Source organism: Carcharodon carcharias, chromosome 14 (assembly GCF_017639515.1).
Source record: "Carcharodon carcharias isolate sCarCar2 chromosome 14, sCarCar2.pri, whole genome shotgun sequence".
Taxonomy (NCBI): Eukaryota; Metazoa; Chordata; class Chondrichthyes; order Lamniformes; family Lamnidae; genus Carcharodon; species Carcharodon carcharias.
This window is the reverse complement of record NC_054480.1, coordinates 65133740-65158229: the sequence shown is the minus strand read 5'-3', so window position 1 is coordinate 65158229 and position 24490 is coordinate 65133740. Positions and strand designations below refer to the sequence as shown.

General features: G+C 43.2%; 1 protein-coding gene across 1 annotated transcript in view; it reads right to left on the bottom strand.

Moving 5' to 3' along the window:
- Positions 1–24278, bottom strand: part of LOC121287539 (solute carrier family 12 member 5-like) — a 426506-nt gene extending 402228 nt beyond the window's left edge. The window contains exon 1 of the mRNA XM_041205472.1: positions 24092–24278. Within this exon, the coding sequence (XP_041061406.1) occupies positions 24092–24278 (187 nt within the window). The remainder of the gene's footprint in view (positions 1–24091) is intronic.
- Positions 24279–24490: the final 212 nt, after the last annotated feature.

The window sequence follows — 24490 nt, the reverse complement described above, 5'->3', positions numbered from 1 at the left end:
TGGATATTGGTGAAGAGTCTACCACCAGAGATTGAGACAAAGAGGTCAAGGAAAGGAAGGGAAGTATCAGAAATGGACCATGGGAAAATGATGGAGGGGTGGAGATTGGAAGCAAAATTAATAAATTTTTCCATTCCCAACGAGAGCATGAAGCAGCACCGAAGTAATCATCGATGTACCAGAGAAAGAGTTGTGGAAGGGGGCCGGAGTAGGACTGGAACAAGGAATGTTCCACATACCCCATAAAGAGACAGGCATAGCTGGGGCACATGCGGGTACCCATAGCCACACCTTTTATTTGGAGGAAGTGAGAGGAGTTGAAGGAGAAATTGTTCAGTGTGAGAACAAGTTTAGCCAGATGGAGGAGAGTAGTAGTGGATGGGGATTGTTTGGGCCTCTGTTTGAGGAAGAAGCTAAGGGCCCTCAGACCATTCTGGTGGGGGATGGAGGTGTAGAGGGAATGGATGTCTATGGTGAAGAGGAAGCGGTTGGGGCCAGGGAACTGGAAATTGTTGATGTGACAAAAGGTGTCAGAGGAATCACAGATGTAGGTGGGAAGGGACTGGACAAAGGGAGAGAGAAGGGAGTCAAGATAACGAGAAATGAGTTCCATGGGGCAGGAGCAAGCTGACACGATCGGTCTACCAGGACAGTTCTGTTTGTGGATTTTGGGTAGGAGGGCCGTCCGAGGTTGGGCGACTATCAGGTTGGAAGCTGTGGGAGGAAGATCTCCAGAGGAAATGAGGTCAGTGACAGTCCTGGAAACTATGGCTTGATGTTCAGTGCTGGGGTCATGGTCCAGGGAGAGGTAGGAGGAAGTGTCTGCGAGTTGACGCTCAGCCTCCGCGAGGTAGAGGTCAGTGTGCCAGACAGCAACAGCACCACCCTTGTCAGCGGGTTTGATGACAATGTTAGGGTTGGACCTGAGAGAACAGAGTGCAGTAAGTTCAGAGAGAGACAGATTAGAACTGTCCCGGTAGTCCATCTCTGATACTTCCCTTCCCTTCCTTGACCTCTCTGTCTCAATCTCTGGTGATAGACTGTCCACCAATATCCATTACAAGCCTACCGACTCCGACAGCTACCTCGACTACAGCTCCTCACACCCCGCTTCCTGTAAGGACTCCATTCCATTCTCTCAGTTCCTTCGCCTCCGTCGCATCTGTTCTGATGATGCTACCTTCAGAAATAGTTCCTCTGACATGTCCTCCTTCTTACTTAACCGAGGTTTTCCACCCACGGTCATTGACAGGGTCCTCAACCCTGTCCAGCCCATCTCCCGCGCATCTGCCCTCACGCCTTCTCCTCCCTTCCAGAAACATGACAGGGTCCCCCTTGTCCTCACTTATCACCCACCAGCCTCCGCATTCAAAGGATCATCCTCCGCCATTTCCGCCAACTCCAGCATGATGCCACCACCAAACACATCTTCCCTTCACCCCCCTGGCAGCATTCCATAGGGATCCTTCCCTCCAGGACACCCTGGTCCACTCCTCCATCACCCCCTACTCCTCAACCCCCACCTATGGCACCTCCCCATGCCCACGCAAAAGATGCAACACCTGCCCCTTCACTTCCTCTCTCCTCACTGTCCAAGGGCCCAAACACTCCTTTCAAGTGAAGCAGCATTTCACTTGCATTTCCCCCAACTTAGTCTATTGCATTCGTTGCTCCCAATGTGGTCTCCTCTACATTGGAGAGACCAAACGTAAACTGGGTGACTGCTTTGCAGAACACCTGCGGTCTGTCCGCAAGAATGACCCAAACCTCCCTGTCTCTTGCCATTTTAACACTCCACCCTGCTCTCTTGCCCACATGTCTGTCCTTGGCTTGCTGCATTGTTCCAGTGAAGCCCAACGCAAACTGGAGGAACAGCACCTCATCTTCCGACTAGGCACTTTACAGCCATTCGGACTGAACACTGAATTCAACAACTTTAGATCTTGAACTCCCCACCCCCTTTTTGTTTCTTCCCCCTTCCTTCTGTTTTTTCCAATAATTTACATAGATTTTTCTTTTCCCACCTATTTCCATTATTTTTAAATCTTTTATGCACTGCTAGCCTTTCCACCCCACCCCCACTAGAGCTGTACCTTGAGTGCCCTACCATCCATTCTTAATTAGCACATTCGTTTAGATAATATCACCACCTTCAACGCCTCTGTGTACTTTTGTTCTTTTGTCTGTGACATCTTTTGATTATCTGCTCCTATCACTGCTTGCTTGTCCCTACAACCACACCACGCCCCGCCCCCCACTTTTCTCCCCCACCCCCCACCTTAAACCAGCTTATATTTCACCCCTTTCCTAAGATTCACTAAGTTCTGTTGAAGGGTCCTGAGGACTCGAAACATCAACTCTTTTCTTCTACGCCGATGCTGCCAGTCCTGCGGAGTTTTTCCAGGTAATTCTGTTTTTGTTTTGGATTTCCAGCATCCACAGTTTTTTGTTTTTAGCTTTCTATTGTTGCACTTACATTGTTTTGATTCCTGTCTGGAGCTTTGAGCAGCACAGCACACTCAAGGGGAACATGTGTGCAGGACCCTCAAACTAAAACTGCAAATGTTTGAAGAGGACACAAGCCATTCACTGTTTGAAGGTTTAAATTAAATATAGGTAACTTTAAACATTGTTCAGGTGGTACAAAGGAACCCTGGATTTGTTTTTAAAGCTGCAACAGCAAGGAAGGATCCTCACAGGGAGCAAAAGGTCAGAAAGTTTCTATTATTTAACACCTGTAGAAACTCTGTGCTGTACAAGTTATCTAGTTTATCTCAGATGTGAAATCTGAAATTGAAAAGATAACCAATATATTGCTTATGTAAAAAATGTTGATTATGGTAAGTATGGACATTTAAACTTTTAGGATGATCAAACCTCTTCCATCTAAATCTCTACCATCACAACTCCAGCACTGTACCTCAAGCATTGTGCCTCTAGCATTGTACCTTATGCATTACACCTCTAGCATTGAACCTTTAACATTACACCTTTCACATTGTACACCCAGTGCTGCACCTCTAGCATTGCACCTCAAGCATTGCACCTCAGGCATTGCACAGCAAGCTTTGTATCTCTATCATTGCACCTGAAGCACTGCATCTTTCACATTGCACCTCTAGCATTGTACCTCTAACATTGTACCTCTCACATTACACCTCAAGCATTGCACCCCAAGCACTGCACATCAAGCATTGCACCTCAAGCAGTGTACCTCTTGCATTGCAGCTCTGGCATTGCATCGCAATCGTTGTACCTCTATCATTGTACCTGAAGCACTGCACTTCTAGCATTGCACCTGTAGCATTGTACTTACAGCATTGCATGTCTACCATTGCAACTCAAGCATTGCACCTCAAGCATTGTATCTCAAGCACTGCATCTCAAATATTGCAGCTCTAGCATTGTATCTCTAGCATGGCACCTCAAGCATTGTACCTTTAGTATTTCATCTCTGGGATTGTACCTCAATCATTGCACCCCAAGCGTCATACCCCTAGCATTGGACCTCAAGCATTGCACCTCTAGCATTGGACCTCAAGCATTGCACCTCTATCATTGCACCTCAAGCACTGCACCTCAAGCACTTCAGCTCTAGTAAAGCTCCTCAAGTATTGCCCCTCAAGCACTGCATCTCTAGCATTGTACCTCTGGCATTGTAACTCTGGCATTATACCTCTATTGTTGTACCTCAAATACTGTACCTCTAGCTTTATGCCTCTAGCATTGCGCCTCCAGCCTTGTACCTTTTGCATTACACCTCTAGCATTGTACCTTTAACATTACACCTTTCACATTGTACATCTAGCACTGCACCTCTAGTATTTTGCCTCAAGCATTTGACCTCAAGCATTGCACCTCTAACATTGCACATCCAGCATTGTGCCCCTAGCATTAAGCCTCAAGCATTGCACAGCAAGCTTTACACCTCTAGCATTGCACCTCTAGCATTGCACCTCAAGCATTGCACCTCAAGCATTGCACCTCAAGCATTGCACCTCAAGCATTGCACCTCAAGCATTGTACCTCAAGCATTGTACCTCAAGCACTGCACATCTAGCATTGCATCTCAATCATTGTACCTGTATCATTGTACCTCTATCATTGTACCTGAAGCACTGCGCTTCCAGCATTGCACCTCTAGCATTATACTTCCAGCATTGCATGTGTAACATTGCACCTCAAGCATTGAACCTCAAGCGTTCAACCTCTAGCAATGCAACTCTAGCAATGTACCTGTTCGTTGTGACAGGTCACAGCACAGTAGATATGATGGTCACTGTGACCAGGTCGTAGTTCAGTGGATATGATGTTCACTGTGACCAGGACGCAGCACACTGGATATGATGGTGTCTGTGACAGGTCGCAGCATAATGGATATGATGTTCACTGTGACCAGGTCACAGTACAGTGGATATGATGTTCACTGCGACCAGGTCACAGCACAGTGGATATGATGGTCACTGTGACCAGGTCGCAGCACAGTGGATCTGATGTTCACTTTAACCAGGTCGCAGCACAGTGGCTATGATGTTCACTGTGACCAGGTCGCAGCACAGTGGATATGATGTTCACTGTGACCAGATCGCAGCACAGTGGATATGATCTTCACTGTGACCAGTTCACAGCACAGTGGACATGATGTTCACTGTGACCAGGTCGCAGCACAGTGGACATGATGTGCACTGTGATCAGGTCGCAGCACAGTGGATATGATGTGCACTGTGACCAGGTCGCAGCACAGTGGACATGATGTGCACTGTGACCAGGTCGCAGCACAGTGGATATGATGTTCACTGTGACCAGGTCGCAGCACAGTGGATATGATGGTCACTGTGACCAAATTGCAGCACAGTGGATATGATGTTCACTGTGACCAGGTCGCAGCACAGTGGATATGATGTTCACTGCGACCAGGTCGCAGCACATTGGGTATGATGGTCACTGTGACCAGGTCGCAGCACAGTGGATATGATGGTCACCGTGACCAGTTCACAGCACAGTGGATACGATTTTCACTTTGACAAGTTCGCAGCATAGTGGATATTATCTTCACTGTGACCAGGTCGCAGCACCGTGGACATGATGGACACTGTGACCAAGTCTCAGTACAGTGGATATGATGTTCACTTTAACCAGGTCGCAGCACAGTGGATATGATCTACACTGTGGCCAGTTCGCAGCACAGTGGATATGATGGTCACTGTGACCAGGTCGCAGCACGGTGGATATGATTGTCACTGTGACCAGGTCGCAGCACGGTGGATATGATTGTCACTGTGACCAGGTCGCAGCACGGTGCATATGATGATCACTGTGACCAAGCCGCAGCACAGTGGATATGATGGTCACTGTGACCAGGTCGCAGCACGGTGCATATGATGATCACTGTGACCAAGCCGCAGCACAGTGGATCTGATGTTCACTGTGACCAAATCGCAGCACAGTGGATCTGATGTTCACTTTAACCAGGTCACAGCACAGTGGATATGATCTTCACTGTGACCAAATCGCAGCACAGTGGATATAATGGTTACTGTGACCAGGTCGCAGCACAGTGGATATGATGTTCACTGTGACCAGGTCGCAGCACAGTGGAAATGATGTTCACTGTGACCAAGTCGCAGCACAGCGGATACGATGTTCACTGTGACCAGGCCGCAGCACAGTGGATATGATGGTCACTGTGACCAGGTTGCAGCACAGAGGATATGATGTTCACTGTGAGACAAATCCAACAAAAATGCCCCAAGCAGAACGTGACCCTTTACTTAATTTTCATTGACCTCACAAAGGCCTTTGATGCAGTCAATAGGGAGGCCCTCTGGACAATCCTGGAACAGCGTGGTTGCATAAAAGAATTTGTGGTGATCATACATCTGTTCCACGATGGAATGACGGGCCAGACCCTTTTAAATGGCAAATCATCAGCTTCCGTTGAGGTCTTGAACGGAGTGAAGCAGGGCTGCATTCTAGGACCAGCCCTCATTAACCTGTTCTTCACCTGTGTCCTTAGCCATGCTGTCAAGGATCTCAAAGAGGGAGTCTATCATCTGACGGCTCATTCTTCTACGATGTCTCAGTGCACAAAACAAAACTTCTGAGAAACTTATCCAGGAAATCCTTTGCGCTGATAACTGTGCCTTAATGGCTCACAAACGAGAGATTTGCAGATCATGGTTGACAGATTTTTCAGAGGCTTCAAAGCTGTTTGGATTGATCATCACTCTTGGAAAGACTGAGATTCTTTACCAGCCCTTGCCAAATTCCAGCATTTTTCAACCAGACATCTCCATCATTGATAGAATGTTGAAGAATGCTGATAAGTTCAAATACTTTGGAACCATTATCTCCAACGATGGTTTGCTCGATAGAGATATCAGCTAGGATCAGCAAGGCGAGCCAAGCACCCAGAAGGCTTCACACCAAAATAGTAAACCACCACAGCATTGGACCGTCCATGAAGTTACAGATGTACAACGCTCTTACCATTACTCTCCTCCTCTATGGTTGTGAGTCCTGGACCTTATACCCAAACACATGAAGCAGTTGGAACAATTTCACACATTTTTGCATGTTTTTTTACTCATTTATGGGATGTGAGTGTCACTGGCTAGTCTGGCATTCATTGCCCATCCCTAATTGCCCTTGAGAAGGTGGTGGTGAGCTGCCTTCTTGAACTGCTGCAGCCCATGTGGTGTAGGTACACCCACAGTGCTGTTAGGGAGGGAGTTCTAGGATTTTGACCCAGTGACAGTGAAGGAACAGCGATATATTTCCAAATCAGGAAGGTGAGTGGCTTGGAGGGGAACTTCAAGGTGGTGGTGTTCCTATGTGTTTGTTGCCCTTATCCTTCTAGATGGTAGCGGTCATGAGTTTGAAAGGTGCTGCCTAAGAAGCCTTGCTGAGTTTCTGAAGTGCACCTTGTAGATGGTACACATTGCTGCCACTGTTTGTCAGTGGTGGAGGAAGTGAATGTTTGTGGAAAGAGTACCAGTCAAGTAGGCTGATTTGTCCTGGATGGTGTCAAGCTTCGTGAGTATTGTTGGAGCTGCACTCATTCAGACAAGTGGGGAGTATTCCATCACACTCCTGACTTGTGCCTTGTAGATGGTGGACAGGCTTTGGGGAGTCAGAAAGAGAGTTACTCACCGTAGGATTCCTAGCCTCTGGCCTGCTCTTGTAGCCACAGTATTTATATGGTGTTAAGACACCGCAGATGGTAAATGTTGAGCTGTTCAAATCCCAGAGGGAAACTTGAAACAACTGTCACAACTAATTTTCAATTTGTATAAATTTCACAATGCATGCCTTGAACGCAGTAGTAATAAAACTACTGAGTCTTATAGGTTTTTACAAAACTAGATTAATCATTTATTATTAAGAGAAATTATTTTAAATACATACATAGATCTATAAATTACTACTATGATAACTTCTGAAGTCCCAATCTAACTCCCAATTACACTTTCATTAAGGCAGTAGTAAGGCAAAAAGGGCAGGATCTTCTGGTCAGCAAGCGGGGGCAGAGCCCGTTCACCGATGCATAAAATGATGCGAGATGACGTCGGGTGGAACTCCTGACATTAGCCTGCATCATTTCGTTTTCAGGACGGCGGGAGCGCAGCCGAGTCAGCTGCATTCCTGCCAACCTGTCAACAGCCTATTGAGGCCAATGAAAAAGTAATTAAGGTTGTTAATGGAACTGCCCATCCAACTTTTTCGAAAAAAGCATGAAACCCCATCCACAGATGGTAAATCTTTAAGAAAGGTTTCAATAAAACTTATGGACATTTCCCAACTCATGTGACAGTGTCACATGAGGTGACATGGCAGGGAAAATTTTTAAAAATGTTTAATGAAAGTTTTAAATTGGAGCTGATCTCCCTGAGGTAGCACTTAGCCTCAGGGAGATCTGTGCGCTCTTTTGCGTTTATGCGCAAAAGAGCACACTCCTGGCTGAGGGAATTCCCTCCCCAATTGGGGGGCTGCCGATCAGAGGAGTGCCTGCTCCCGCACTTACCCCCACAATGGGGGGAAAATTTTCCCATAGATTTTAAAAAGACCCAGGCAAGAAACATAATACCCTGAACAAGTTGAATTCAAAGTGAGTTTTCTTAGCTTCAGTCCTTTGAAGACAGCAGATTAAGGCATAGATGCTGTAAGATCTTAAAAATGCCTACCCTTACACACAGCCTTTCCTCCTTTATACATATTTTCCCCTTTAAATGCAAATGTCCATTGTTTCACTATGCCTTTGGACTTTATCTTCCTGATAATAAAAACCTCTTATAGCACTAAATTTTACCAGTAATCTTTGGGAAAATTAAACACACTGTTTTTAAATTTCTCCTGGCTCGGTGACACATTTCACCCCTCCTTTGAAAACAATCTAGCCTGGTTTATTTCAAAATGCGAATGTTCCCTTGACACCTATGTTTCTAAACTTCCCCATGTTTACCCAATTACATTTCAAACCTAACCTCTCTTCTTAGATTAAAGCACCCAGACTAATTCAGTTAAGTCTTACACACACATACACACACACATTTTATTTTACAACATATTCCAATCACATTATGAGAATTATTATATCTTCTTGACATCTCGCCCCGTATTGAAAAATGAACCATCATAATTTAAAAAGACAGCTTCATTTTTATTAACCCATTTTATACTATCTCCTATACTTATCTATATAATTACACTATGACATTACCAGATGCATGCATTAACATAATATATATCCTTTGCATCAGCAAAACTCATTCCAGCTCAGAGTCCAGGTTTTTAAATGTCCAACTTCCCCTTCAAGCTTCAACCTCTTGATAAAGCACCTACAATCAGATTTTCTCATCCCGCTACATGTATAATCTGTAGATTAAATGGTTGCAGTAATAAACTCCATCTGTATAGCCTTGCACTTATGTCTCGAAATTTGTCCAGAAACTTGAAAGATTGTGGTCTACAAAACAATTGTTTCTGATGAATTGTGTGCCACATAAATTTCAAAATGCTGCAATGCTAACACCAAAGCCAAAGTGCTGAATTTTCCCCCATTGGTGGGGAAGTTGATGGGCGCGGTGACATTTTATGTGGACGGGCAAATTCAGACCCACCCAGCGTGACGTCCGCACAGAAGCGCTATGTGCTCCCTGTGTGGGTGAGGGGGGAATGCCTAAAATCGAGAGTGCGTTCTTTCGCACATGAGCACGAAAGAGTGCACTCATCTCCCTGAGGCTAAGTACTGCCTCAGGGAGATCTCCTCTACTTTCAAAAATATTAAAAATAGAAAAAAAATTCTCTTACCTGTCCCCTCATGTGACAATGTCACATGAGTTGGGGCATGTTCATAATTTCCCAAAAAACTTTATTAAAATTTTAAAACCCTACAAAATTTTTAAAACCCGCCCATGGATGAGGTTTCATGCTTTTTCTACTTCCCGCTGGGGCTCCTGGCCTGCCCGTCAACCTTAAGGTTGGATGGGCAGGTCTACTAATTACTTTAATTGCTCTGTCAATGGCCTCAATTGGTCATTGACAGGTTGGTGGGCACGCAGCTAATTTTGGTGTGCCCCCGCCTTCTTGAAAATTTAAATGGGGCGTGGTGACATCGGGAGTTCCACCCGATGTTAGCACGCTTCATTTTATGTGTCGGTGAGCGGGCCCCGCCCCCTGCTCACCGACGGTAAAATCCAGCCCAAAGTCTCCTTTTTGACCGTTGAATATCTTCTCTGTTGTACATTCAACTTCTGTGAAAAATACCCTGTGGGTTTTTCAACTTCAGCTTCATATTCTTGTAACAGTACGGCCCCAATGCCCATATCACTTGCGTCAATGGCCAGCTTAAATTGCTTGGCATAATTGGGTACTGTCAAAACTGGAGTCGTAGTTAATATAGTTTTCAAATTATCAAATGCCTTCTGACACTCCTGGGTCCATTGAATCTTCTTGTTCTTTTTTAATAGTTCAGTCAGTGGAGCAACCACACTACTAAAATCTGGTACAAAACTTCCAATAAAACCCACTCGTGCCCAGAAATCTCAAAACTCCTTGTTTTATTGTAGGCACCGGGAAATTCACGATAGTCTTGACTTTCACATCTCTCGGAGCCACCTTACCATGTCGAATGGTATGGCCTAGATACGTAACTTGTGCTTTTTCAAATTCACTTTTAGCCAAGTTCATTACCAAATTAGTTTCTTGCAATCGAGTGAATAATTCTTCCAGATGTTGCCGTTAACGACACATGCCAATGTCCTTTTAACAAGTCAAGTTTTGTGATAAATTTTGATTGTCCCACTTTCTCAATGCAATCTTCCAAAGTTGATATAGGATACGAATCCACTTTTGTCACTGCATTCACCTTTCGATAGTCCACACACAGTCTTTGTATTCCACCTGGTTTCGGTACCAGTACAATAGGTGAACTCCAGTTACTGCAACTAGACCCAGTGGTATCATTTTGAAGCATGAAGTCAATTTCTTTCTGTACTTATAACTTTGCTGGATTTAATCTATATGGATATTACCTTACCAAAGATGAGGCTTCTACAGATATGTCATGCATAGCTAAATCTGTCTTCCCCAACTTATTTCCACAAATATCTTTGTGTGACTGCAATAGCTTTTCCAAAGCACTTTGACACTTGAAATCAGGACAATTTCCATCAACAACTACCACACTACTCACAATGGACTTTAAATTTAAAAGAATTCTAGAAACCACCAAACACTTTTAGAATTGCAGCAACAGCCAGTAGAAATCTATTAGCAACAACCTGTAAGCAGTTGATGATCGCTTTAAATAGCAATGGTGAGAGGTTCCTTCCAGCTGTTCAGCTGAGCATAGTAAATAGATGCCATTAGCTGGAACTGAGCTCCAAAATGGCAGTACTGGAATCAAGTCAACATTCTACACTTCTTGCGTGCATGCGTGCTAATGTACCCACCAGAATGGAATCCAGACCTGCTTGCACCAGAAGTGTGCGTGCACACTGCGGACACCATTTTGGGTCCAAAATGGCATGCGATGGACTGGAAAACTGGGTGCTAGAAGCCAAATTTTGGAGGCCTTATTTATTATTGCTTCAGAAACAGGGAATCAAAAGGGAGCACTATTCCAAAACATATTCCTCACAATATACTCTGATATACCACAACCTCAAACAACAAATATTTATAGCCTCTCTGTGAATACAGGAAACATTAAATAATGCATTGGTAAACTACAGTTTTGCTTTCTTCAGGAAACCTACTCAGGTGACCTGAAAAGAGGTGTGATGTTTTTCTACTGTAGAATGCCTGACAGCATCTAAAAGCAGTGTTTGTTCAAAGTGTGTACAATATAAATTAGCAAAACCAATGTTTGCAGAAAGAACTCTGGGCCCCGAGGTTTTCTTAGAGTTGTTTCCACTCAGTCACCATAGCTGCACTAGAAGTTTGGTGTTCTCCGTGCATATGAACGGGAATTCCACTGCACTTCTGCAAAGATTCTGAGGAAATTCTGGGCCTATGATATATTTATAAGTTACCATATATTTTCAAGGAAAAAAAATCAGTTGTTGGGGAGAAGGTGGCATTGTAGTAATTTCAATGAACTGGTAATCCAGAGGCCCAGCCAATGCTCTGGGGAATGGGTTCAAATGTTAGCAGGTAAAAAGTCAATTAATAAAAAATGGAATATAAAGCTAGTCTCAATAACGGTGACCATGAAACTATCTTCGATTGTCATAAAAGCCCATCTGGTTTATTAATGTAATTTAGGAAAGGAAATCTTCCATTCTTGTCTGCTCTGGCCTGCATATGTCTCCAGATCCACTGTAATGTGGTTGAGTTTTAATTGCCCTCTGAAATGACCTAGCAAGCTACTCAGTTCAAGGACAATTAGGGATGGGCAACAAATGGCCTTTCCAGCAACGCCCGAATTCCATGAAAGAATAAATAATTTTAAAACGTTCTCCATTGACAACCTATTCTGAGTAAGGCTGAATTAATGGCTGTCATAAAATATCAGAGAAGCCATTTATATCACAAGCCTTGTTTTATGGGTGCATGTTTCAAACACCTTTGTATGTGGATGAATGCAGAAACAAAAAGGGTTAAAATTATTTTTAATGCAGTTGACACTGTTACAATTTTCTGGCCAGTGACCTATTACTGACTGCCTCCCTCCGAGTTACTTCATGCATGGAGCTGACAATCTAGTGCAGTAATCAAATTATACTCTGCTGGCTCCCTGTTGGAAATAAGCTCTGGTGCTGCTTTAGCTGGCAACCTTCTACTTGAAAGCTGCATTAAAGAATATCACCCTAGTATCACTAACAATAAAAGCTGTTATCAGGATCACAGGGATAGTTTGCAGTGCTGTTTTAAACACAACATTGCAAAAGGATTGCAACATTTCTGATGTCAAGGTGCCAGGGACACATAATACCCTGAGTAAAAAGGAAGAGGATTCTTCAACCTCCAGATTCTCTATTTGATTGAATTTCTATTACTTCCTTTCCTTCTGCTAACTTTTCTCCTAATTTATTTTTCTTCTCTGCTATTCACGATCATGCAATTGCCTCTAAATCGGATCTGGGTGCTACATTCTCCACAACCATTGACAACACTGCTCTGCATTGATGCTCCAGAATTCCTTCCCAAAATCCCTCCACATCAATCTTTCCCCCTTGAAGACCCTCCTTAATACCTACCTCCTTAACCAAGCATTAGTTCATTTGTCCAATTTATCTCCAGTTAGGGCTCAGTGTCAAATTTAGTTTGATAACACGCCCGTAAAGCACCTTGGGACATTTTGCTATGTTGAAGTGCTATACAAGTACAAGTTGTTCTTGTATTTACTGACCTACTTTAACTTCTGTCTATTCCAGCCTTGCCTAATGTTTATCCATCTTAGATAAAAACCTCTCATGTCAATCAGGTCTGGTCAATAAGTTTCAAGTGGGCATCATCAATAATAATGGACCAAATGTCACATTGTCACAATGGGACAATGATGGAATGAGTCACTGGCAGGACATAAGATTCAAGTTGGATGAAATGTGAAGCATCACATCTTTTGAATGAGTTGTTAAATGTCTGACCTCTTGGATAGATGCAAAACCATCTATAGCATTTTATAAAAAACGCCAGAGGAGCGCTCCCCAGTGTTCTGCCCAACATTCCCTGTAAAATGTCATTGTTGTGCATGGCCAGTTTTTTCAAGCACCTTTAATTTTTTTGCTCTGCCGTGTAAGTGCAGTATTTATCACAGAGGCCTACATGGTATCATTCGGGTTTCTGTGTGACCGTGCATGCACACAGCTTAGTGTGAATATTAGTCCTGAATAAAATTTATTCCTCAATCAACAACCATAACTTGCTTTTATATAGCATCTTTAATACAGCAAAACATCCCAAGACACTTCACGGGAGGTTTAACAGTTAAACGTTGTGACAATGCCACATCAGAAGACATTCGCACAGATGGCCAAAGCTAGTGCACGGACACGGGCTTTGTGAAGTCTCTTAAAGGAGGAGAGAATTGAAGAGGTTTAGCGAGGAAATTCAGGAAATTAGAGTCTTGGCAGCTGAACAGTTAACAATAGTTGGGGGATGAAAATCAGTGACGTGTAAGAAAGGCCAGAATTCGAGGAGCACAGGTTCTGAAGGTTGTAGGACTGGAGGAGGTTATAGAGGGGAGGCCATGTTGGGACTTGTAAGCAAGGCAGAGCATTTAAAACTGAGAGGTTGTTGGAGCTGTAGCCAAAAAAGATCAGCAAGCACAGATAGGTGAACAAGAATTGGCATGAGTTACAGTATGGACAATAGAGTATTGGATGAGCAATTTCACTGAACAATTTCTCCTTACTCACTTCTCCAAATAAAAGGTGTGACTATGAGTCTTGAGATGTTTTGCTATATTAAAGATGCTATATAAAAGCAAGTTGTGGCTGTTGATTGAGGAATAAATTTTATTCAGGACTAATATTCACACTAAGCTGCGTGCATGCACGGTCACACAGAAACCCGGATGATACCATGTAGGCCTCTGTGATAAATACTGCACTTACACGGCAGAGCAAAAAAATTAAAGGTGCTTGAAAAAACTGGCCATGCACAACAATGACATTTTACAGGGAATGTTGGCAGGACACTGGGGAGCGCTCCTCTGGCGTTTTTTATAAAATGCTATAGATTGTTTTGCATCTATCCAAGAGGTCAGACATTTAACACCTCATTCAAAAGATGTGATGCTTCACATTTCATCCAACTTGAATCTTATGTCCTGCCAGTGACTCATTCCATCATTGTCCCATTGTGACAATGTGACATTTGGTCCATTATTATTGATGATGCCCACTTGAAACTTATTGACCAGACCTGATTGACATGAGAGGTTTTTATCTAAGATGGATAAACATTAGGCAAGGCTGGAATAGACAGAAGTTAAAGTAGGTCAGTATGGGCCCCAGCTATGCCTGTCTCCTCATGGGGTATGTGGAACATTCCTTGTTCCAGTCCTACTCCGGCCCCCTCCCACAACTCTTTCTCCGGTACTTCGATGATTACTTCAGTGCTGCTTCATGCTCTCATCTGGAGCTGGAAAATTTTATTAATTTTGCTTCCAATTTCCACCCCTCCATCATTTTCACATGGTCTATCTCTGACAGTTCCCTTCCCTTCCTTGACCTCTCTGTCTCAATCTCTGGTGATAGACTGTCCACCAATATCCATTACAAACCTACCGACTCCCACAGCTACCTCGACTACAGCTCCTCACACCCCGCTTACTGTAAGGACTCCATCCCATTCTCTCGGTTCCTTCACCTCCGTCGCATCTGTTCTGATGATACCACTTTCAAAAACTGTTCCTCTGACATGTCCTCCTTCTTCCTTAACCGAGGTTTTCCACCCACGGTGGTTGACAGGGCCCTCAACCGTGTCCAGTCCATCTCCCATGCATCTGCCCTCACACCTTCTTCTCCCTCCCAGAAACATGATAGGGTCCCCCTTGTCCTCAATTATCACCCCACCAGCCTTCGCATTCAAAGGATCATCCTCCGCCATTTCTGCCAACTCCAGCATGATGACACCACCACACACATCTTCCCTTCACGCCCCCGGCGGCATTCCGTAGAGATTGTTCCCTCTGTGTCACCCTGGTCCACTCCTCCATCATCCCCTACACCTCAACCCCCTCCCATGGCACCTTCCCATGCAACTGCAGAAGATGCAACATCTGCCCCTTTACTTTCTCTCTCCTCACCGTCCAAGGGCCCAAACACTCATTACAAGTGAAGCAGCATTTCACGTGTACTTCCCTCAACTTAGTCTACTGCATTCGTTGCTCCCAATGCGGTTTCCTCTACATTGGAGAGACCAAACACAGACTGGGTGACCGCTTTGCAGAACACCTTCGTTCTGTCCGCAAGCATGACCCAGACCTCCCTGTCGCTTGCCATTTTAACACTCCACCCTGCTCTCATGCCCACATGTCTGTCCTTGGCTTGCTGCATTGTTCCAGTGAAACTCAACGCAAACTGGAGGAACAGCACCTCATCTTCCGACTAGGCACTTTACAGCCTTCCGGACTGAATATTGAGTTCAACAATTTTAGATCAGGAACTCTCTCCTCCATCCCCACCCCCTTTCTGCTTTTTCCCCCTCCTTTTTGTTTTTTCCAATAAATTTATATAGATTTTTCTTTTCCCACCTATTTCCATTATTTTTAAATGTATTTCCATCCATTGTTTTATCTCTACCTTTTAGCCTTTTTCGATTCCTTCACCCCACCCCACCCCCACTAGGGCTATCTGTACCTTGCTTGTCCTGCTTTCTACCCTTAATTAGCACATTCCTTAGATAATATGACCACCTTCAACACCTCTTTGTCCTTTTGTCTGTGACATCTTTTGGTTATTTCCACCTATCACTGGCCCTCTATCCAGCTCTATTGTCCCAACACCACCCACCCCCCCAAACCAGCTTATCTTTCACCCCTTTTCTATTTTTCCTTAGTTCTGTTGAAGAGTCATGCAGACTTGAAACGTTAAGTGTGCTCCTCTCCACAGATGCTGCCAGACCTGCTGAGTTTTTCCAGATATTTTTGTATTTTTGTTTTCGATTTCCAGCATCTGCAGTTTTTTGCTTTTATCTTAGAGTTTTGGATGAGCTCAAGTATATGCCTTTAAGGAATAACAGCATTACATGATTAGAAGTGAAGTATGCCATGTGACCCACTTTTGCTTTTGAGCAGAGCGCGCACACACACACACACACACACACACAGAGCTCTGGTGACTCCAAGCTTTATATCTGTGTGTAACTTCTCTTGTACCTAGTTTAAATAAATGAACACACAGCGTGTTCACCCAATTCCATATAAGTGACTGGTGCCCTTACATCATTATAACAACACGACAGCTGTAAGATATGGGGCCAGGCAGGAGAGCCTAAACAACAGATGAGCTGGTCATTTATTTTATTGCTGTCTGTGAGAGATGCTGTGCGCTAACTAGTTATTGTGTTTCCTACATTGTGATAGTTACTACACATGAAAAAGTATTTCATTGCCTATAAAGTACTTTGGGAAGTCCTTAAGTTTGAAAAGCGCTATATTATTCCTTTCATGCTTCCTTTCTGTTCCTTCTCTAACAGTTAGTTCTATGAAGCGCTCTATCCAATGGGCCCCATGCCAGGGGCTTTTGACAAGCTCCCCTGTTCCCAGCTTGTGGATCTGTAGTTGGAAATCAGTTTTCTGCCTGTCCTACTCTACATTGGACCTTTAACGTGGTTTCTTTTATTGGACCTACTTTTGCTGTTCTCCATTTTCAGATCAATCCACCCTCATGTTCTCCTTCAGAAAGCGGCAGCCTCTTTGTAGCCAACATCTCTGATGCATCACTACAAATGCAGATGAACGGCTCTTCTTATTTAAATTACCCTGTTCCTGCGTATTCAGGTAGGGTCAGTGGACGGTTAATGTGGCCGATAGAATTTCTGCCCCTTGCACTTCCAGTGATGCATTGTAGAATCTTGTACCTTGCGTCTAAAATGGCTGGCAAGATAACACAACCTTCAAGGTGAATCTTTTCAAAGCTATTAGCTTTCCCTGCACGCCTCTTTTTATGTCTATATTACATTGCTTATGGTATCAGTGTGTCATTTCATCAGCTACCTGGGCCCTAATATCTGGAATTCTCTTCTTAAGCTATTCCACCTCTCCACTTCTTTTTCCTCTGATGAAGCATTTTTTAAAGCCTACTTCTATGACCAGGCTTTTGTTTACCTGTCCTAATACCTCTTTTGTGGTTCATTGTCACATTTTGGTTTCCAATACTCTGTGTAGCACCTTGGGGCATTTCATTACGTTAGAGGCACTATATAAATAAATAAGTTGTTGATTTTGTTATGTGGCTTGGTGTCAAATTTTATATGATAACACTCTTATGAAGAGACTAGGGGGCTTTTACTTTATTAAAGATGTTATATAAATACTGTTGTGGTAGGTTGTGGGAACTAAAGGCACAAGACTGTTGGTGTTCCTCAATATATCCAGAGTACCACAAATCCAAGATATTACTGCAGTGTACTGTCCTTGAATAAACTGCAGATATGAGGGTTTGGCATCCAGCAGGGAAATATGACCAAAAGCAGAGGAACAGGCAAATGACCCCTAAATCATGTCTAATCCTTTCCATGACTAATGCTGCTATAAAGTGATAAAAGCAGGCCCCAAAACCAGTACAGCACAGTTTGGGCTTCTCACATGTTTAGCTAAGCAGCCAATTGGATCACAGGCAGGTCAACTAAGATTAAATGGGGATCCCATGATTTCCCCGAGGTTTGATGCCTAGGCACTATCTGGAAAGTGCATGTACGTGTAGAGTGATCTGGTGGGGTTTCTTTTGGCCACATGGGCATTCGAATGGCATTCTTTTCTGTTGACGAATTTCAATTGCTATTTCCAATGCCACATTGTAATCTGGGAAAGCCATTCTATTGGAAAATGTTGTCAGTCTCCACTGCTGCTGCTGACTTTATTCATTTAGCATAATTATTCCTTCTGCAACGAGCTCTTCATTTGATGTTTCATAAACCATAAGACCATAAGACATAGGAGCAGAAATTAGGTCATTCGGCCCATCAAGTCTGCTCCGCCATTCAATCATGGCTGATAAGTTTCTCAACCCCATTCTCCCGCCTTCTCCCCGTAACCTTTGATCCCCTTACCAATCAAGAACCTATTTATCTCGGTCTTAAATACACTCAATGACCTGACATCCACAGCCTTCTGTGGCAATGAATTCCATAGATTCACCACTCTCTGGCTAAAGAAGTTTCTCCTCATCTCTGTTCTAAAAGGTCTTCCCTTTACTCTGAGGCTGTGCCCTCGGGTCCTAGTCTCTCCTACTAATGGAAACATCTTCCCCACGTCCACTCTATCCAGGCCTTTCAGTATTCTGTAAGATCCCCCCTCATTCTTCTAAACTCCATCGAGTATAGACCCAGAGTCCTCAAACGTTCCTCATATGTTAAGCCTTTCATTCCTGGGATCGTTCTCGTGAACCTCCTCTGGACCCTCCCCAGGGCCAGCACATCCTTCCTGAGATACGGGGCCCAGAATTGCTCACAATATTCTAAATGTGGTATGACCAGAACCTTATAAAGCCTCAGCAGCACATCCCTGCTTTTATATTCAAGTTCTCTTGAAATAAATGCCAACATTGCATTTGCCTTCTTAACTACCGACTCAACCTGCAAGTTAACCTTAAGAGAATCCTGGACTAGGACTCCCAAGTCAACTTTGCACTCCAGATTTCTGAATTCTCTCCCCATTTAGAAAACAGTCTATGCTTCTATTCTTCCTACCAAAGTGCATGACCTCACACTTCCCCACATTGTATTCCATCTGCCACTTCTTAGCCCATTCTCCTAACCTGTCCAAATCCTTTTGCAGCTTCCCCATCTCCTCAATACTACCTGTCCCATCACCTACCTTTGTATCATCTGCAAACTTAGCCAGAATGTCCTCAGTTCCTTCATCTAGATCAATAATGTATAAAGTGAAAAGTTGTGGTCCCAACACTGACCCCTGCGGAACTCCACTAGTCACCGGCTGCCATCCTGAGAAGGACCTCCTTATCCCCACTGCCTCCTGCCAGACAGCCAATCTTCTATCCATGGTAATACCTTGCCTCTAACAATATGGGCTCTTATCTTACTGAGCAGCCTCCTGTGCGGCACCTTGTCAAAGGCCTTCTGGAAGTCCAAGTAGATAACATCCATTGGCTCTCCTTTGTCTAACCTGCTCATTACCTCCTCAAAGAATTCTAACAGATTTGTCAGGTATGACCTCCCCTTGATGAAACCATGCTGATTTTGCCCTATTTTACCATGCACTTCCAAGTTTTCTGAAATCTCATCCTTAATAGTGGACTCTGAAATCTTACCAATGACCGACGTCAGGCTAATCGGCCTGTAATTTCCTGTCTTTTGACTCACTCCCTTCTTAAACAGGAAGGTTTCATTAGTGATTTTCCAGTCCTCTGGGACCCTCCCTGACTCGTGATTCCTGAAAGATCACCACTAACACCTCCACTATCTCTTCAGCTATCTCCTTCAGAACTCTGGGGCGTAATCCATCTGGTCCAGGTGATTTATCCACCTTCAGACCTTTCAGTTTTTCTAGCACCTTCTCCTTGGTAATGGCCACCATACTTACCTCTACCACCTGACTCTCTTGAACTTTGGGGATGTTACTCGTGTCGTACACTGTGAAGACTGACACAAAGTACCTATTCAGTTCCTCCGCCATTTCTTTGTTCCCCACTACTACTTCTCCAGCGTCATTTTCCAGCAGCCCAATGTCCACTTTTGCCTCTCTCTTACCCTTTATATATCTAAAAAAACTCTTGCAATCTTCTTTTATATTACTGGCTAGTTTACCCTCATATTTAATCTTCTCCCTCCTTATTTCTTTTTTAGTTGTCCTCTGTTGGTCTTTATATGCTTCCCAATCCCCTGGTTTCCCACTGCTCTTCGCCGCATTGTATGCTTTCTCTTCAGCTTTTATGCTGTCCCTGACTTCCCTTGTCAGCCATGGTTGCTTCGTCCTCCCTTTAGTATGCTTCTTCTTCCTAGGGATGAATTTTTGCTGTGTCTCCCAAATTACTCTCAGAAACTCAGGTGCTTCCCGTTCTCCCTCTGCATAATCTTCTGAACCTCAAATTTTGTTGAACATGTACACAGTGGGTCTGTTAGCTGGCATCTGATAACTGATCTGTGCCAAGTCTCTGGCCATTGCCTGGAAGGATCCTGTGAGGCTTTATCACTATGGGCAACACTGTGCTGCAACTGCTCTTGGTTGCAGATCTCGTTGAAGGAGGACGTTTCACTTATGATCTGTAACCTCTTCATACAATCCTCCGCGTTGAGGTTGATGCAGTTCAGTGATAAACATCTTGCCTTAGATCCTGTGAAGACATTTGATGATCCTAACTTTCCCACATTGCTGCTGAATGAGGTTGGTTGATGTTGCTAAAACAGTTCAGCCGCTTCTCAGAATGCCTTCTGCTTTGTACCTTTCTGCCAACTCTGCAAGCTTAATTATGCAGTGTACACTGGAAGACAAGTTTGAGCTGAATTGCACTTCATCTTTAACAGGAACATACTGAGTCAAAAAACTGTCAAGTGCATTTTGTACATTAAACAGATTTGATCTGGGAAGGAAGTTTTGGAGCATGGAAAAAATGATAATTCTCAACTGATGCTAATGCTACCTTATTACTACACATTAACTCAGCACTAATGCACAATTAACAGAAAAAGGTACTTCCACCACTACAACTTTACTGAAGGCTTGGCCTAAATAGCCAAGTGGTTATGGTACTGGGTTTGTAACCCCAAGATCAAGAGTTCAAATCTCACAATGGCAAAACTATGAAACAATGTAACTTCATCTGAATAGGAACAGATAGAAACGGGTTTGTACTCAAAAGAGTTACAACTTTACTGAAATATATCATGGGATTCATATGTTGTTCTCTTTTCAAAACCATCATTTGCAAGAGGAAATTTCTAGCAGAGAGCTACATTTGAAGGAAGGTAGAATTAAAACACTAAATCTAGCTCTTTGATCCATTCCTCATTGAAATGCAGCTCTTCATGGGAAGCATGGGATTCCTATTTATCCTCAATAAGTAAAATGATATAATTTCACAAAACAATGCAATTGGTCTAATTGATGCCCTAAACTCTTCAATGTTCCCACTTTCTATTTCAGGGCAAATTTCATAATTAATAATAATTTATTCTGGTAAATAATTCTCATATGAAAATTTAGAAGCACAGAGACATTTAAATGTTGTATGGATTTTGCGGTTTCCTTTTGTCACTATATAATTTGTTCTTATTGGCAGGGATTATACTCAATGATTCAACTTCCTTGAGAGACCTGAAAGTTGTAGCTGTTATTTCTGTCTCTTACTTCATAGGATTCCACAGCTTTCCGATTGGATAGTTAAAACACAGCAAAGGTCTGCAATTATAAACCCGGAAATGCAACAAAAAAAAGTAGTGGGCAGCTGCATCTCCAGTGGGTCAGAAAATCATAGACAGCTAAAACTAGCTTCTCTGATCATTATGCACCAAATATAGACCTGCAAAACTAGGGCCAGGTTTTTATGGCCCTTCCCACCCACTGGGATATTACGGTCTCGCCAAACTGAATGGAGATTTAAATGGCTTGCAGCATCCGCCGGGGGGGAGACATGCCATGGCAGGGCTGTAAAATCCTGGCCCTAAAAGAAGCTGACCAAAAACTTTTTAGAATCAATGCAGCCACCAAAAAATAGTTCAAAGTAATCAGAAGCCATTTCTAATTGTCACAGGGCCTATACCCATGCTATTTTTGAGCTGTTAGCAATGGTGGTATGTAGCCAAAAAGATTAGATTTTTTTAAATATGGGAATTTTGAACTGACTGTAACTCTGTGTATCTTTGCATTCTTTTGCACTTAAGTAAACTTCAATACCGCTTCAAGCCATTCCTCTTTTTTAAAATTTACAGTCATTACAGATTCAATAAATGCAGTGACAGGAATGTTCAAGTATTTAATTCATTCACAACAGAGAACACCCTCCTTATCTCACAAAAATATAGTTTTATTTATGGTGGATAGTATGTAGTGCCACTGGCAAGGCCAACATTTATTATCCATCCCTAATTGTCCTTGAGAAGGTGGTGGTGTATACAATAGCTTGAATACAATTGAGTGGCATGCTAGTCTAATTCAGAGGGCAGTTAAGGGTCAACCACATTGCTGTGGACCTAGAATCACATGTAGGTTGGTCTGCGTGGGACAACAAATTTCTTTCCCTGATTAATTGATGCTGAGAATCTCCTAATTTTGGAAATAAAGCTTACATTTTGTGAAATACTGATAAACTGATAAATAGGTTGAAAAGCTGATGTCAGATTAAAATCCTAATGGTTGATATGGTTGTAGCAGGAAGATTTGCTGTGATTGCTATTTATAGCAAAATTGTAAAAGCATTTTAAAAAGAATTGATGACCAATATTTCTAACACATAAACCTTTCTCCTGCATGCAAATAGTTCCTCAAACTGCATGTGATCACAAATTGAAGAATACATGGGCTTAAGTATCAGTTTTACCTCAGCTGTAGCACTTTTGCCTCCAATTAAAAAGGTAATTGGTTCAAGCCCCACTCCAGAGACTTTTGTACATTATCCTGGCTGACACTTTTGTGCAGCACTGAGGGAGTGCTGCACCGCAGGTAGTGCTGTCCTTCAGATGAGAAATTAAAACATAGACCTCAGGCACTCTCCCAGCTGGACACAGAAAATTCCATAACACTATTTCAAAAAAAGCAGGAAAACTCCTGGTGTCCTGCTTGACATTTATTCTTAAGTCAAACTGCCAAAAAATAAGACTATCAGGTCATTCGCTCATTATTGTTTGTGTGATCTTGCTATGGGAAAATTGGTTGTCAAGTTTCCCTACAATTACAACAGTGATTACACTTCAGAAGTGCTTCATTAGCTTTGAAGTACTTTGCAATGTCTTAAGGCCATGAAAGATTTTTTATAAATGCAAGTTCTTTCTTTAAGGAGATTAAAGCCTCAAAAATTGTGCTCAAGCAATTGTTTATTTTTTAGTCCAAAACAATTTCAGTGCTTTTTCTAATCAGTCTCAGTAGTGAGAACCATCAAAAGGTTGATGATATATCTTGGTAAGAGAGGATGCATCTTTAGAGATTACTGAACTCAACTGACCCATAATTTTCAGTCATTTCATCATCTCTCTATAATCCTGACTTTAAAAACAGAAGGATTTAGCATTTCAAAAAACAGGTGAACAAGATCTAGATCTCTCTGACCATGGGTTTATGGACTGAGTTAAACATACCACTAATAGACCTATCATTTCAACCTGTTCTTTCCCCATGGAACTGACTGTATTTTCTCTCCTTGTCCAGTCTCATCCCACCTATATCTGTGACTCTTCTGATGCTATCTGACACTTTAACAGCTTTCTAGCTTCCTGGTGCTAACCATCTCCTTTTCACTAAGGATAGTCAATCACTCTGCACCTCTACCCGCATCGGGATAGGCTAAGGATCCTCCTTTTTTTTCTTGACTGGAAACCCAATTAGTTCCCATCCAGCATCACCCGCCTTTGCTTGGCTGAATTTGTTCTCACATTAAACAACTTCTCCCTTACTCTGCTCATTTCTTCCAAATAACATAAGTCGCTATGAGAATCCATATGGTTCGTAGGTGTGCCTGCCTTTTTATGGGATATGTGGAACATTCTTCGTTCCAGTCCTACTCAGGTCTCCTCTCTCACTTCTTTTTCTGCTACATTGATAATTGTATCAGTGCCAATTCCTGCTTTTGCCCTGAGATTGAAAAGTTCATAACTTGGCTTCCAATTTCAACGCTTCCCACACCTTCACATGGTGCACATTTGACTTCTCTCTTCCCTCCTTTGACTTCTCTATCTCATTTTCTGGGGGTAGGCTATTGACCGATAGCCCACAGATACCTTGACCACATTTACCACCGCCCCCACCCACCTCTGCCTGTGGCGACTCTATTCCATTTTCCCAGTTTCATCATCTCTGTCACATCTGCTCTGCCACTTTCCATACCAAGGCTTCCGATATGCCTTTCTATTTCCTCAACTGAGGCCACATTTCCGCTGTGGTTGACAGGGCTCTTGACCTCATCCATCACATTTTCCGCAATTCTGCTCTGATCCATTCCCCTCCCTCCAAGAAGCATCATAGGGTTCCCCTTGCCCAGATTTTCCATTCCACATGCCTCATCCTCCGCCACTTCCACTACCTGCAAAGTGACATCACTACCTAAGACCTCTTCCCCTTCTCTCCCTTTTCATCATTCTGAAGCTCCCTCCCAAGATGCCATTCCATACACCAGCCATTTTACCTGCTCCCTTCCTGCCATCCAGAGCA